This window comes from Penicillium crustosum (genome assembly GCF_028827405.1).
Source record: "Penicillium crustosum strain IBT 35664 chromosome Unknown utg000002l_segment0_segment0, whole genome shotgun sequence".
In the NCBI taxonomy this organism is placed as follows: domain Eukaryota; kingdom Fungi; phylum Ascomycota; class Eurotiomycetes; order Eurotiales; family Aspergillaceae; genus Penicillium; species Penicillium crustosum.
This window is the reverse complement of record NW_026623123.1, coordinates 8918639-8933892: the sequence shown is the minus strand read 5'-3', so window position 1 is coordinate 8933892 and position 15254 is coordinate 8918639. Positions and strand designations below refer to the sequence as shown.

General features: G+C 50.1%; 5 protein-coding genes across 5 annotated transcripts; 3 read left to right on the top strand and 2 right to left on the bottom strand.

The window, feature by feature from the left end:
* Positions 1-54: 54 nt before the first annotated feature.
* On the bottom strand, positions 55-3885 carry N7487_006907 (putative DUF221 domain protein; the record flags this gene model as incomplete). The annotated part of the gene is made up of 3 exons (XM_056874654.1): positions 55-1082; positions 1133-3651; positions 3719-3885. The coding sequence occupies 3 exons, from the start codon at positions 3883-3885 to the stop codon at positions 55-57; spliced, it is 3714 nt and encodes a 1237-aa protein (XP_056732374.1).
* An 885-nt stretch (positions 3886-4770) lies between these two features.
* On the top strand, positions 4771-7957 carry N7487_006906 (MCM DNA helicase complex subunit MCM4; the record flags this gene model as incomplete). Its single annotated transcript, XM_056874653.1, has 3 exons — positions 4771-5123; positions 5189-7311; positions 7367-7957. The coding sequence occupies exons 1-3, from the start codon at positions 4832-4834 to the stop codon at positions 7955-7957; spliced, it is 3006 nt and encodes a 1001-aa protein (XP_056732373.1). The 5' UTR covers positions 4771-4831.
* A 1112-nt stretch (positions 7958-9069) lies between these two features.
* On the top strand, positions 9070-11683 carry vtc4 (putative vacuolar transporter chaperone (Vtc4); the record flags this gene model as incomplete). The annotated part of the gene is made up of 4 exons (XM_056874652.1): positions 9070-9074; positions 9172-9634; positions 9693-11226; positions 11283-11683. 4 exons carry the CDS (start codon positions 9070-9072, stop codon positions 11681-11683), a joined length of 2403 nt encoding a protein of 800 aa, XP_056732372.1.
* Positions 11684-11955: 272 nt separating this feature from the next.
* On the bottom strand, positions 11956-14276 carry N7487_006904 (Zn(II)2Cys6 transcription factor; the record flags this gene model as incomplete). Its single annotated transcript, XM_056874651.1, has 7 exons — positions 11956-12412; positions 12492-12641; positions 12704-12863; positions 12929-13115; positions 13172-13238; positions 13299-14084; positions 14134-14276. The coding sequence occupies 7 exons, from the start codon at positions 14274-14276 to the stop codon at positions 11956-11958; spliced, it is 1950 nt and encodes a 649-aa protein (XP_056732371.1).
* A 260-nt stretch (positions 14277-14536) lies between these two features.
* Positions 14537-15235, top strand: N7487_006903 (NuoB/complex I 20 kDa subunit family protein; the record flags this gene model as incomplete). Its single annotated transcript, XM_056874650.1, has 2 exons — positions 14537-14718; positions 14785-15235. The coding sequence occupies 2 exons, from the start codon at positions 14537-14539 to the stop codon at positions 15233-15235; spliced, it is 633 nt and encodes a 210-aa protein (XP_056732370.1).
* Positions 15236-15254: the final 19 nt, after the last annotated feature.

The following is a 15254-nucleotide window of genomic DNA, read 5'->3' as shown; positions in this document are numbered from 1 at the left end:
TGCGACGCTTGAAAATGCTATAGAATGGCTAAAAGGAACAATGTACAAATGGTATCACAACTGAATCAAATCCACCTCGGAGAAATCTGGAGGACTGCGACTGAAGATCGTACGGCACTTGCCGTCTAGCGCCTGGTACTCATTGCTGATCCAGACATGTTTGCTAAATCGTTGTGTCCGGTACACTTCGTCGTCACTTACGCCCAAATCGTCACGCGGAATCCAGATGACAGGGCGCTTGGCGCGAAGGGCCTCGTGCTGGAAGGCACGTTGCACCAGCTGGTCACGCTCATCGGGCGTAAGATCCTCTAATTCATCGTGGATACCAGCAAAGAGAGCTTGGCCAACTGTGTTGGGGGCTGGTGCCTGAGCTTCAGTGTCTTGGGCCATCTTTTCCCGCATGTTCCGTAGTGTCGGGGTGGAGGGTGTTGAGTTCTGGCCGAAATATTTAGATTTCCGGTTTGATGAGTTGGAGGCCCATGATGGACTTTTGTGTCCAAGCTTTGGGGTTGACAAGAGATCCGAATTCTGTCGCTTTTGGTCTGGGAAATTGGTCTCCAGAGGTTTCAGCTCAATGTTTTCTCTTATCTCCTTTCCGTGGTCACGCTCTTCGTGTTCACGCTTAGCGAGGGTGTGTTCAATATCACCATCCTCGTCATCGTCATCGTCAAGAGCGAGACCGAGGCGAGCGTGCTGAGCACGACGGAACTCATCATCGCGTCGAATAGCGTCATCTTCCAAGGTGATGGGCAGATATCGGATCAGTGGACTGAACGCTTCGTTGAGAAGAATTTGGTAACCGGCCGTCAATATTAGAACCACGATCATGCAAATAGCCTGTCCCTTACAGGCAACTTCGTCATCCGTGTTCCGAACCAAGAAGAACAAGCCGATTAGGCAGACTTCCATGACGTAAATTCCAGTGAATAGCTGATTGATAGCTCGAGGGAAAAGAAGGCCACCGGTATCAAAGCGGAACTTGGTGACATAGAGTGTGTTATAGCGATAGACGAACCAGAACAGGCCGAAGGTGATGATGTTAAAAATCAAAATCAGAGGTGCGATCACAGAGTAGATCAAACCTTGGAGAATGTCAGTCAATGGATTCAATCAAAAAGATGAGACAACTTACCGATAGAGGCTAGGGTGGTGTAAACAGGGAAGAATGTGCCCCATTGCATCTGATTGAGATTTGTTGTTCTTGCCCACTTCTTCCGGGCAGTAGAGTCCAGAATTGGAGCCAAGATGAACCAGCTCACCAGGCCAAAGATTTGCACAAGAGCACCAGCGCTCACAGACATGGCTTGTAGAATCATGTAAGAAAAGAAGTAGTTACTAGACTTTGGGATGTTCACTGCGAGCATCTGAGGCCAGCTGGTCACATCAGTGACGTTCTCAATGATTGTTGAGAAACTGGAAGCGATAGTGACGACCAGGAACAGCTGTACAAAGAGGAAGGCAAAGTAATAGTTCTGGACGGTAAGCTCGATGGACATGCCAGTAAAGAGGCCTTGTGTGCGGCTCAAAAAGCGAAGGATGAGAGGAAGCAGTGCCATCAGGATAGCTAAACACAGCGCAGGAAGAATACCCTGAATGGCTGAAATGAACCAGTCTGGTAGCTTGCCAAGCCAGGCAAGCCACGGGAATGCGCCCTCCAGATATGCCAATTGTGATAATAGTCCGGTGAACGCGACGGGGAACGCCCATCCAACGACCATCGCACAAACTAGTGTGATGATGCCGAAGGAACGCAGGTATCGTTCCCACCATTTGATCGACATATTATCCCAGATGACATCGTCAGGAGAGATTTCCACGACTCGCGGTGCCATCTGCTTGGGGAGGTGGTGGCTGACAGCTTGGCAGGCCATGTGGGCGGCGACTTGGTGATTGAACTGGATGAAGGCCGAGTTCATCAAAGGGAACTTCTCAGGGTGCTGTTGGTCGATTTCGATCTCCAGATTCAGACGAGCGAGTTCCTTTCGACAGTAATCGATAGTATCAACCTTTTGGCCTAAAAGCCAAATCGAAGGCATCCAACTCCAACCAAATATGGGTAGACGCATGGTATCTCGGTCCTTGGGCCGGATGTATTCTTTCCACAGCGGCTCTCCGTAGTCTTCATTTTCGAAATTTTCATTGTAGGCGATGGGGTATTCTTCTCCTTCCACTTTGTCCCCCTCCTTTCGACCATGTTCAGGTTTTTCGTTTTTGTCGGGTTTCTTGAAGTCACGACGGGGTGCATCAGTTACAGGTGTTTCAGGTGCAGTCAGTGGATATTCGTCAGTCTCACGCACACCCTGCGATCTTGTATGAGACGACTTTCGTCTCCAAAATGGCGGCTTCACCGGAGTCGTTGTGTCAGAACCCATGGTGTTATCCTGGCCTGCATCTTGGCCTGATTCCGATCCTATCACCTGACCCAAATTGAAACTTAAATGCTGGCTTCGTCGCAGCCCTACGGGTCTGGTGGGCTTTTCAGCAGACTGGCTGTCAGAGGTAATAGGATCGGGGACTGGAGGAGTGTTTGGGCGAGGCGGGAGGGTGTCCGTAGTTGCGGAAGTATCCCGGCCTGGGGGGCTATTTGAACGAGAACGAGGCGGGAGGACGGTGTCGGTATTGGCAACGAAGCCCCCAGTTCGAGACAAGGGCTTCTCAAAACCTTGCTCAACCTTCTTGAAGCCCCCGAGCACTGTCTTACCCAGTTTTCCCACCCCTTGACCAACTGCCCCAGCGGCGGCAAAGGCAGGGTCAAACACTCGGCGAGGTCCGTCCTCGGACCGTTTCTCTTGGGGACCTTCTGGTTGTCCATAGAGCATTTCCCGTACCGTGTGGGCCTGATGAGGATTACCAGAGCTAATACCAGGACCCATAGCCATTTGGGAGGCACGCTTGTCGGCCGCCTTTTGCTCTTTTTTCTCTGCGCTTGATTGACTCTTGCCGGCCTTCTTTGCCTCCGCCTTGGCCTTTTTGAGCTGTGCCTTCTTGCATTTTGCAATCAGATCCGTCTCGGCACTCTCAAGCTTGAGAGCAAGATCGTTTCGTGCTTTAACTTTCTCGTTCAGGTCGTCGAAGTTGCGGTTGAGCCAGATATTTCGCACGCCTCCAGGGAAAACGTCGAAAAGCTTATCAAGTGAATCCGTGTTGAGCCAATCAGAGGGGATGGAAGTCACCAGCACGGTGGTAGCAGAAGCACGGAGTCGATGCTGAGGAGACGTCAAGTAGGCCTGTCGCAGGCGAATGTAATTCCGAAGTTCATCAAAAAATACAGCACAGACATAGACGATGGCAATCACGGCCATTACCAGATGAGCCCAGTACCGGCTGGTATGATCGGGGGTTACGTTACCCCAAGCTAACTGATCCAAACCAGTGACGGAATACTTCGTGCCCGAGTTACCATGTTCGTATGTCTGCCCCTTGCCACCGACACGGTTGATTGGGAGTAGAACAGGTAAGATCACGAGCCCCATAGGAACGAAGATCTTTAGAAGCATGCGTAGATAGCGTAGGAAGAAGTATGCATCTAGCCCACATTTCTGGATGAATTCCGAGCTGGAGGTACGAAAGACTGGGACAATCCAACGGAAGAGACCTGGCGGTGATGGGTTTGTGCGTTCTCTATCTGGTACCAAATAGGTTCGTGGTTGACTAGATATTGATTTTGGTCAGTCCAATGTCCCCGCTCTCCTTCCCGTTGGGGCTTCAGGGGACTTACTATATACGAGTTAGTTTACCCTTTAGTAACATAAAGAGGAGAAATTCAACAACAAAGACGACGATGGCCGTCGCCAGCGACGCCAGGAAAGTCGAGATTGAGACACCTTCAGCGGTTCGGCCGTGACCACCGGTGTGTTCCAGCGCTTCCTCCAAGCCTGAAGGCATGGCGATCGGCTCGGCTATTGCCGAAGGAAACTCAACCGTGGGGAATGGTGAAACTAGGACGCTGAAAGGGGTATTGAAGCAGCTGTCACCGCAAGAAGCATCACGAGATCTCGTTATAGGCACCGATGGATGTTGAAAATAATCGCCTGTAGGCTGAGAGGTTGAATGAGAAGGAGCTCAGTGATAAGAGGGAAAAAAATCACAAAGAGAAAACCACTTGAGCAGACGTAGGGCGGCAACCTGATCAGGTGTGGGGGAGGAGAGAGCCAATAATGTCGAATTTACTCTTTCAGTAATATCTTGGTTGATGAGGTGAGTGGCGCGAGGACTGGCTAGCGGTCTGATCAAGAAATTGAGACGTTGACGAACAGGGATGATTGGAGGGATCGTGGGAGCGCCGATCGAGGATACAATGACATCAGGCGCTAGGTGAAACAGCCAACTAAGTCACGGCGGCTTTAGATAGACTCTGAAAGGAGAACAAATAATACTGCTTTGTGTAACCTAACGCCTTAGCGTTTCATATTCTATATTTGTAACAACAGTACTTTTTTCCCCATCAATGACTCGTTGATACATCATGGATGTGAATGCCTACAACATACAACCGTAGTATTGAAGCCTCCTGAAGGGTTTGGTGGGGAAGGAAAAAAAAAAAGGGAAAGAGCGGTGATTGGCCCATGGGTTAAAGATGTGGCTGCGCATTATGTAATTACCAAATACCCCCACCCATGTACCAGCCACAGAATCAGGCACTGAATGTGGCTGAAGTTAAAACACGTCGTCCCAAAGAAGAAACCACTTAACGCGCCAAGTCGCGTGTCCAGGGTGGCAGAAACCACGTTCCGCCCACAGCTTTTTGCTCTCCCTTTCTTCACTTGTATCCCATACCACCACCAACCCACCTGACCACCGTCTGGTATCAACACATTAATTCATATCCACCATGTCATCACCAACACAAAGACGGAGGGGTCGTTCCTCCAAAAATTCAACTGCCTCGCCCAGTTCTTCATCTCGACAGGAGCCCCCTAGCAGCCCGACTTTTCAAGCCACCCCTCGTGCCTCGAGACGTCTAATGGGTGAGGGAGTCGCACCCTCTTCATCCCCCATTTTTTTCCAATCATCCCCGACCAAGGGAGACAACAATGCTGAGACTCCGGACGAACGCATGGCCGATGCCAGCTCAACGGTAGACGATGGCGACAGAACCCCGCGAGGCAACCCCGGCGTGAGAGGTATGGATTTTATTTTAGCAGAGCAGCACCTTTTTTTTCAATATAGATCCCTAACCGCCAACCAGACTCTTCGCCTATTCATTATATTCCTAGTTCTAGCCCAACTCGAGGCTTGGGTCGGTCTGATATCCGTTCCGACATCCGGTCCGATGCATTGAGTACTGCCAGCAGCGGATTATTTGTGTCGCCGGGAGGCCAGGGCCGACGGGGAGGTCCTCGTCGCAGCGATTTGCACTCCGGTGGCTTTGGCTCTACTCCCAGTCGCCGTAACCGTGTGTTCGTTGATGCCAATGGAATGCCCACAGGTGATACCTTGCCTCGCTCGGATGCCACTTTCTCGAATATCAACCCCGGCACTTCTGAGGCTGAGGCCATGGCCGGAAACTCCACTCGTGTGATTTGGGGTACCAACATCTCGATCCAAGATTCAATGTCGGCATTCAAGAACTTCTTGTATAATTTCGCTACTAAATATCGCCTCTGGGCTGACGGTGCCACCGAGGACGAAACCAGACTTATGGGAGAATTAGCAGAGAGACATGAGTGCATCACCATGTGTAACAACATGCGCCGACTCGGTGTGACCACATTTAATCTCGATGCTGCTAACCTGAAGTCATACCCATTGACCCGCAAACTGTGGCACCAGCTTTGCGCATACCCGCAAGAAATTATCCCTCTGATGGATCAAGCTTTGAAAGATGTGATGGTCGATCTAGCCCTTAAGGAAATGGACGTTCTTCGGTCAGAGAGCCAACGCGCTGCTCAGCCTCGTGATCGACGTGGTCAGCCCATCCTCACCTCAGACAACGTGCTTCCTACTGTCGATGTGCCGGATTTGGTTGGTGAAGTGGAGGCTATGACATTCAAAGTACTCCCCTTCGGTCTGGATCAAACTGTGAACATGCGTGATCTCGACCCGGCCGATATGGACAAGCTGGTCAGCATCAAGGGTTTGGTCATTCGTGCTACTCCCATCATCCCCGATATGAAGGAAGCCTTCTTCCGGTGCAGCGCCTGCAGCTATGGCGTGCAGGTCGACATTGATCGTGGCAGGATTGCCGAGCCAACCGTCTGCCCTCGAGACTCTTGCAAAGAGAAGAACTCCATGCAGCTCCTTCACAACCGCTGCTCCTTCTCTGATAAGCAAGTCATCAAGCTCCAAGAAACCCCGGACAACATTCCTGATGGTCAGACTCCTCACTCGGTGTCTCTGTGTGTCTATGATGAGCTAGTCGATATTTGCAAAGCCGGTGACCGTGTGGAGGTGACTGGTATCTTCCGTTGCAACCCCATGCGTGTCAGTGCTCGTCAACGCTCGCAGAAGTCCCTCTTCAAGACGTATATCGATGTTCTTCACGTGCAGAAGTTTGACCGTAAGAAGATGGGCATTGATTTGTCCACAGTCGAGCAAGAAATGTCTGAGCAAGCGGCAGAGGCAGATCAGGCACGCAAAGTCTCAGCTGAAGAAGAAGAAAAGATCAAGCGGACTGCCTCTCGTCCCGATATCTACGACCTGCTGTCTCGTTCCCTGGCTCCCAGCATCTACGAGATGGACGACGTGAAGAAGGGTATCTTGCTGCAACTGTTTGGAGGCACTAACAAGACCTTCCAAAAGGGAGGCAACCCGCGCTACCGTGGTGATATCAACGTTCTTCTGTGTGGTGACCCCTCAACCTCCAAGTCCCAATTACTGCGCTATGTTCACAAGATCGCCCCGCGCGGTGTCTACACCAGTGGTAAGGGTTCGTCAGCTGTTGGTTTGACTGCCTACGTGACCCGTGACCCGGAGACTCGCCAAATGGTTCTCGAATCCGGTGCCTTGGTTCTGTCCGATGGTGGTGTTTGCTGTATTGATGAGTTCGATAAGATGAACGATTCCACGCGTTCCGTCCTTCACGAAGTCATGGAACAGCAGACTGTGTCTATCGCTAAGGCGGGTATCATTACTACCCTGAACGCCCGAACATCCATCTTGGCCTCTGCCAACCCCATCGGGAGTAGGTACAACCCTAAACTGGCTGTTCCCCAGAACATTGATTTGCCACCTACTCTGCTCTCTCGTTTCGACCTGGTGTACTTGGTTCTTGACCGTGTCGACGAGACGGAAGATCGTCGCCTGGCCAAGCACTTGGTTGGCATGTATCTGGAGGATAACCCTGAGAACGCCAGCTCCCAAGAGATTCTGGTAAGTGACCTTTCAGGTGCAATCAATTAGAGAGATTTCTAACCGTTTTGTCTAGCCTATCGAATTCCTTACGGCCTACATTACATACGCCAAGACCAACTGCCACCCTGTGATCACCCCGGCTGCCGGTGCTGCACTAACCGATGCTTACGTGGCTATGCGCCAGCTAGGTGATGACATCCGCGCTCAAGAGCGCCGTATCACCGCCACCACTCGACAGCTGGAGTCGATGATCCGACTTTCCGAGGCGCACGCTCGCATGCGTCTGTCCACCGAGGTCACCGTGGCCGATGTTGAGGAGGCCGTGCGTCTCATCCGCTCCGCCATCAAGGCAGCGGCCACCGATGCCCGAACCGGTCTCATCGATATGGGCCTTCTGACCGAAGGTAGCAGCGCCGCTGACCGTCGTCTCCGTGACGACCTGAAGAAGGCGGTGCTGTCCCGCCTTGATGAACGTGGCGGAGTGAGTGGCGGTGCGGTCCGCTGGACTGACCTGTATCGCGATGTGAACGAGCAGAGCGATAACAAACTTGACCACAACCAGTTCGGTGATGCGGTGCGCTCACTAGAGACGGAGGGCTCAGTGAATGTCTTCGGTGAGGGTGCTCGTCGCAGTGTCCGCCGGGCAGCCATGAGCATGTCCTAGGTGGCTGCGATGATACCAATGATGTGATGATAGATTAGGGTGCATGTCATCTCTGACTGAGGGTGTTCTGGCGTTGGTATTTTTATGGATAATGCTATGGGATTCGGTCTCAGAATTGTTGTATATTGTATATTGTGTATTGTAGGTTGTAGATTGATCGCAATGTTTACCAATATCTTTCAAACTCATAAATTCCCGAAAGTGGCTGGCTTTGTTAGAGACAAAGTAAGACATCGACAACAAAGTACGAGGTCACATGAATCTACTCCATACGGAGTAGCTAGACCCAACAAGCACAATGCCCCGGGTGGGGCTCGATCGCCCACTGATGTTGCATATGGCGACTCATATCCCTTGTCCTGCAACAAGCATTGACCAAGGAAATTGGGAGGATTTAGGATTTTCAAGATTGGAAAGCGCAACAGTTTATTGATTGCACCTCTCATTCATAAAATAATGGAATAGAATAGGACATCGGTACGGAGTACTCCGTAGAATGATGAGCCTTGGAATATAAAATGAGGTAAACACAGAGAAGACTTGACACAGACTAAACACAGAGAGAGAGACTAAGGTGCCCACGTGCGCTGATGACTGGTCAGATAGTTAACGTCACCAAAGGGGGTGGACCTGTGGGAGGTATGGGGGGGACCAAATTACCATACCAGCATTACTAACATTACGAAAATTACTAAAATTACCAGATGTACATCTAGATCGCCTGCATCAGTTTCCTGATAATCTCCCAATATATAGCCATTGAAAGGAGATTTGATCTTATTATACCTAAAGAATACATTCCAATGTCACCGTTCAGCTACCTACAGAGTCAAACATCTCCAATTCAAACAAACTAGATCAGATTGTATCGCCTTAACATTTAGCACACCCACTTCGATGGGAGGATGGGGCCGTCACCCGCTAGTCATCGGACTAGCCGAGTTCGGCCCCATTATAACTTCTTTGGTCCTCTACCTTCGGAGAGCTAGAACCCTCCGAATTTGGCCACCCTGCTCCCCTCACCGGGTTATTTTTTTTCTTCTTTCTTCTCTTTCCCGTCATGAGCTTGGGATAAACACGAACTCCTCGTTACATTTCTCCCTACCACCACCATGAGGTATGTAACTCCCAATCTCAATCTCAATCCCGTTATCTTCCAACTCCAGCCACTCCACTCCCCGCGCCTCAAACGTACTGACTCAATGGTTTCACAGGTTCGGTGAATATCTCCGTTCTTCCATGATCAAGGAATATTATCCTTACTACATTGCCTACGACGATCTCAAGAAAGCCCTCAAGACAGATTTCGTCGACGAGCCAACCTCCGATAACACCAAACCCGCCCGCAAGGAATGGACCGAGGACGATGAGACGCATTTCGTCTCCTTGCTCGAAAGTGAGCTGGAGAAGGTGTTCCTTTTCCAGAAGCGCAAGAGCGAGGAGATTGTCGCCCGCATCCAAGAAAGCGAGCTCGAAGTGAACGACGTCGTCTCCCGTCTGGACAGCTCGACCGAATCCCGTCGCCAGAGTATTCGAGCTTCTCGGCCCGCGCCCACCGATGCGGATTTCTTGCTGCTTGAGCAGGTCCTCAGTGACATTATTGCTGATGTTCATGACTTGGCCAAATTCACTCAATTAAACTACACCGGGTTCCAGAAGATCATCAAGAAGCATGACGTATGTGCTCCTTCCAATTTGCAAGTCGGGTTCCCCCAATTCGCTAACAATCCCACAGAAAGAAACTCAATGGTACCTCAAGCCTGTTTTCGCGACACGTCTGAAGGCCAAGCCGTTCTTTAAGGACAACTACGACGCTTTTGTAGTCAAACTGTCCAAGCTTTATGACCTGGTCCGGACCAAGGGTAATCCGGTCAAAGGTGACTCGTCTGCCGGTGGTACACAACAGAACTTTGTGCGTCAGACCACAAAGTATTGGGTGCATCGGGATAATATTACGGAGTTGAAGCTGGTGATCTTGAAGCACTTGCCAGTGTTGGTCTTCAATGCCAACAAGGAGTTCGAGGAGAAGGATACGGCCATCTCTTCGGTCTACTATGACAACACGGACACTTGGGAGCTGTATCAGGGTCGTCTGAAGAAAACAGAAGGCGCCGAGGCAATTCGACTGCGTTGGTACGGTGGAATGGAAAGTGACCAGATCTTCGTGGAGCGGAAAACCCACCGCGAGGACTGGACGGGAGAAAAGTCTGTCAAGGCGCGTTTCGTTCTCAAGGAGAAGCACGTCAATGCCTACCTCGATGGCCGCATGACGGTTGAGCAGATCTTCGACAAGATGCGCAAGGAGGGTAAAAAGAGCCCGTCAGAGATTGATGACTTGGAGCAATTGGCTCGCGAGATTCAGTACCGCGTCATTACTCGCCGCTTGGTGCCTGTCACCCGTACATTCTACCACCGCACTGCATTCCAGCTGCCAGGTGATGCTCGTGTTCGAATCTCTCTTGATACGGAATTGACCATGATCCGAGATGATAACCTGGATGGCCGCCAACGGTCTGGGAAGAACTGGCGTCGCATGGATATCGGAGTCGACTTCCCATTCTCCCAACTTCCTCCGGAGGATATCGACCGATTCCCTTATGCCGTGCTGGAGGTGAAGCTGCAAACCCAGGCGGGCCAGGAACCTCCCCAGTGGATTCGGGATTTGACTGCCAGTCACTTGGTTGAGGCAGTCCCCAAATTCAGCAAGTTCATCCACGGAACAGCCACCATGTTCCCTACTCGCATCAATCTACTCCCATTCTGGTTCCCACAGATGGGTGTAGACATCCGCAAACCAGCTAGTCGCGAATTCGGTATCCACAGACCGCTGGCCAGTACCTCAATATCCGCCAATGATGAAGATTCGGATGACGATGAAACCCCTGATTCGCAAGAAACACCCTCCAACGGAGACGTCACCGAGCACCAAAACGGATTGTTTGAGACCAATGGCAACGAATTAGATATCGAAGAACGCATCGCCGCCCAGCCTCTGCCCGGCGACGAAGACTACCCCTTGTACGACTCAGACGACGAATCGGTCTATTCCGACGAACTCGAAGAAGCCCGTCGCATCGGGGGTGCATACTACGCGCAACAACTAGCTAAACACTACCTCTCTCGAGCTGGTCACGCTGTCGCACAGGGTCTCATGGCGATAATCCCCCGGCCCCGTCCAACATCCCTGCCTCCCCCCGAACAGCGTGGGATCGCTGTCTTGAGTAACCACCGACGCACCCTACAGCGCTTCCAGGCTCCCCCCGGCAAACGTAAGTCATCCCTATGCCATTCTGTGCATCAATCACCCAAACTAACACAAAACTAGGCATCTTCGTTCCCGTCCGCGTGGAACCCAAAGTCTACTTTGCCGCCGAGCGAACCTTCCTCTCCTGGTTGGAATTCTCCATCATCCTCGGTGGAATTGCCGCAACCCTCCTAAACTTCGGCACCGACAATGCCACACTCATATCGTCCTGGGCCTTTACCATCCTCGCCGCCGGCGCCCTCGTCTACAGTCTCGTCCTGTACATCTGGCGCGTCGACAAGATCCGCAAGCGTCGCGACGTCAAGCGTGTCTACTACGAGCGCTGGGGTCCGACGATTGTCAGTATCGGACTCGTCATAATTATTTTGATTAACTTTGCGCTGCGTGTGCACGCTGGCGGGTTTATGGCTGCGCCAGGATCGGAGGGTGAGCATCGCCATGGTGGCCATGGTGAATTGTAGAACTCTTTGTTTGGAAAAGAAGAACTAAGCCGTTCTCTTTTTGTTTTTTTTTGGGATTGGTCACTTTCTCCGCTGCTCATGGGCAGGCTCTTATGTTTATATCTACGTGGCGTTTGGGCTAGGGCGTTTGGGATTGTAAATCATGTACAAACCGCATACATGCTATTGCAAATATAAGAATGGCACTCGATGTCTATTTTATGGAGATTCCTTTATTTTTGTTTTGCATGTTGTACATCAATCCATAAAGTATCCATGGATAGTTAGCAATATTATTCAGGATACGATATATCATCTTCACCAAAAGGTGTAGACTGAAAATGCGAGTTCAGAAAGACATCTTCGAAAAGATTGCCGAACGGAAACGAAAAAGGAAACGCCATGGCCATACCATCTTGCGGAACCTGATCAAACAATCCCCCAGTAGTGTGCATGTTCATACTACCAATATCACTTTCGTCAAGTTGACGACCATTTCCCATCGAGGATCCTGTTACCGGGCGCTCTGGTACCCCCGCACCATCTTTCATCTGCATACCATCAGAGTATCGCTTAAGCGGAGATTCAAAAATCGGATAGAAAGCCGCAACGACGGGGAACCGATCTTGCAACTTGTCAAGAATCAGCATGCAGAGCCGGGCTCGATGCTGTGAGATTATTCGGACACCAGCATCCCCTCTGTAGATATTGACTATGTAAATTGAGAGCACGGAGAGCACGGGGGCAACTCTAAAAAGGGCTTTAGCAAACCTCCCAGGATACATAGTAATTGGGATATAGCTTGTTATGCTATCACGAGGGAACGTACATGCTAGCTGTGGCTGCGTATAGAAGATCCTTTGCCATGAGTATTTCGAGCATGTGGGAGATCTCTGTGCATATCTCGAATGTCGGGGTATCTGGACCGGTGTTGAGCGAGAATCTTGGGTTGTTTCGGTGTAGAACTAGTCGGTATTCTCTGTAGGTTCGATGTGTTCAGAATGAATGGTTTCTGGAGAGTTCATTGGAAGGCTAACCTACTGGTATAATATGCAAGTCAACATAGCCCACTTGCTACTATTTGTTGACAAAGACTTGAATTCCGGGGGGAGGGATGAAAACCACAAGGCAATTTGCTCTAAGCAGATATCTTGCGCGTGACCGCTATCTTCGTCGTATTTAAGAGTGAAGTAGCGATCCACTGTAATATTCGTTAGTAAGGGAGTAAGTAAGTACATTTCGAAACAGGGTGATGGGATGTCGAACCTGTCCAAGCTAATTGCACAGCATGTATCGCGAAGGTATTTGCCCCATTGAGATCTTCTAGGGAAGTTCCTGTCTCTTCAGACTCGACTTGTTCGAAATCTGCTTCCGATAGAAGAGGGACATTGCAAAGTCTTCCTTGTATGTGTGGAGGACGGTCATGAAGCATAGAGAGATTTATGTCCATGGCCTGGTACTAAAAGTCAGACCAGCAATAGACCTTGGGGTTTATGGACAATAACTGACATATATCATCCACCAGAGTCTCCGCCATAATTTCCGATCTTTCTCTTCGAGCCGAATGTATGACTTTCTAGAATACTGATTAGTTGCCCTTAGTCCACATTGGAGGGATGGGGATTGGCAGACTCACGCTTGATGCAATCCTAAAGCCTGTGCCATTCCCACAGAGATACCAACCCAGTACCAAGGATCTTTATGCTCTAGAAGACCATTCCACCAATGGCACATGAGGAACGTAGCTTGAATGGTCACGATAGCATCTGTTTCATATCCAGCATCATAAAGAGCTTTAGCCCTCCGGTAAAAGGTGAGACTTGCAGCATATCGCGACACGAATCCAGCATCAGCAATGACAGAATCAGAACAATATACAGTAGCAGCGACATAAATAGCATTCAAGAGCAAGTGCGAGAATTTGCCTTCCGTGAGAGAGGCAAGAAACCTCGACCTATCAAGAATAGGCAGTGCAGCAAGTGAAAAATGGAAGTAAGCGTCGAGAAGGGCCTGACTGGTCTCTTGTGACGGGAGATCAAATGCGCCTTGGCTCTTCAAACTTTCACTAGTAGATATACGAATCCTTTCAATTTCCTGCGTCGTCGGTCTACCCAACCGGGCCAGCATTGCCCCATGGAGATGGTCTTGGAGCGGACGAACATCCGTCGTACCACCGAAAGGATTTCCAAATTGTTGAATCATGTAGTTGAGATTAGAAGAATCTCCAACATAAGTTGTTTTTCCGCTTGGTCCAAGAGCTGGGAAACATGGCTCTTGCTGTGGCTTATCTCTGTTGACTTGAGCAGAAGTGGTCACAGGTGTATTTGAGCTCGTTACCCCTTCATACGACACATTGGGAGAAGTCTGTGGAAGACTCCTGCTTGAGCCTGCTTCAGTAGGTAGAAGAGGAAGCTTTCGTTTCCTACATCTGAATTAGTCGTAATATGATAGCTCGGTATTTGCAACCTTACCGTCCACGGCGAGATATAATCAGCTCACATTGGCGTCGGGCATTCCGGCAGTTGGAACACGCCACGCCTTCACTGCGATCGCATTTGACTCGTCTGTCATGACACAGACGACAGGCGACTTTGGCTGGACTACTACGTGGCATTTAATAATTTTGAAAGGCAGTTTGATTGTAGTAAGTTCGGCGTCTTGATTTCGGCGAATTTAGCAACCTCGGACCCACCAAGTCGCCGAATTCTTGCGCGTCTTATTGGTTGATATCTTGATATCTGCCTTCTCATTGGATGCTCAACACCCAGCTGTTTCGAAATAACTATAAAACTTCTCCAAGGGAGAATTAAGCTGATTCTATCTTTTACACTTGACTTCTCAAGCTAGCAAAATACTCAAGTTTAGCTGGTGATCATGCTTTTGAATACGTCCTCTCGGAATATACTCCGTCACTCCAATCCAAAGCAATGGTCACAGTGTCTCTTACCTACCATCGCTACAACACGATACCTACGCACATCCTCGGAGCCCAGCAGCTCTACATCTACACCCATACCATTTGAAAGACAGAAAGATGGAACGTCTGGGTATCTCCTGTATGTTCAATACTACGCCAACCCACAATTCTACTGATCTAGCCCTAACATTTTCTACTAACCCAGTGCAAAAGCCGACGAACTTGTAAACTGGGGAAGACAAGGCTCCCTCTGGCCCTTATCATTCGGACTCGCCTGCTGCGGAATTGAAATGATGCACACCTCAATGCCACGCTACGATCAAGATCGACTAGGCATTATTTTCCGCGCCTCGCCACGACAAGCAGATGTCATGATTGTAGCCGGCACGGTAGTCAACAAGATGGCTCCGGCAGTGCGACAACTATATGATCAGATGCCCGAGCCTCGATGGGTAATTAGCATGGGTAGTTGTGCAAATGGTGGAGGGTATTACCACTACAGTTACAATGTTGTGCGTGGCGTGGACCGCATCGTGCCTGTGGATATTTATGTGCCTGGGTGTCCGCCGACTGCAGAGGCACTTTTGCAGGGGATTTTTCTTCTACAGAAGAAGATGCGGAGGACGCAGGTGACCAGGATGTGGTATCGGCGATAAGTGAAGATTGAATTGGGGT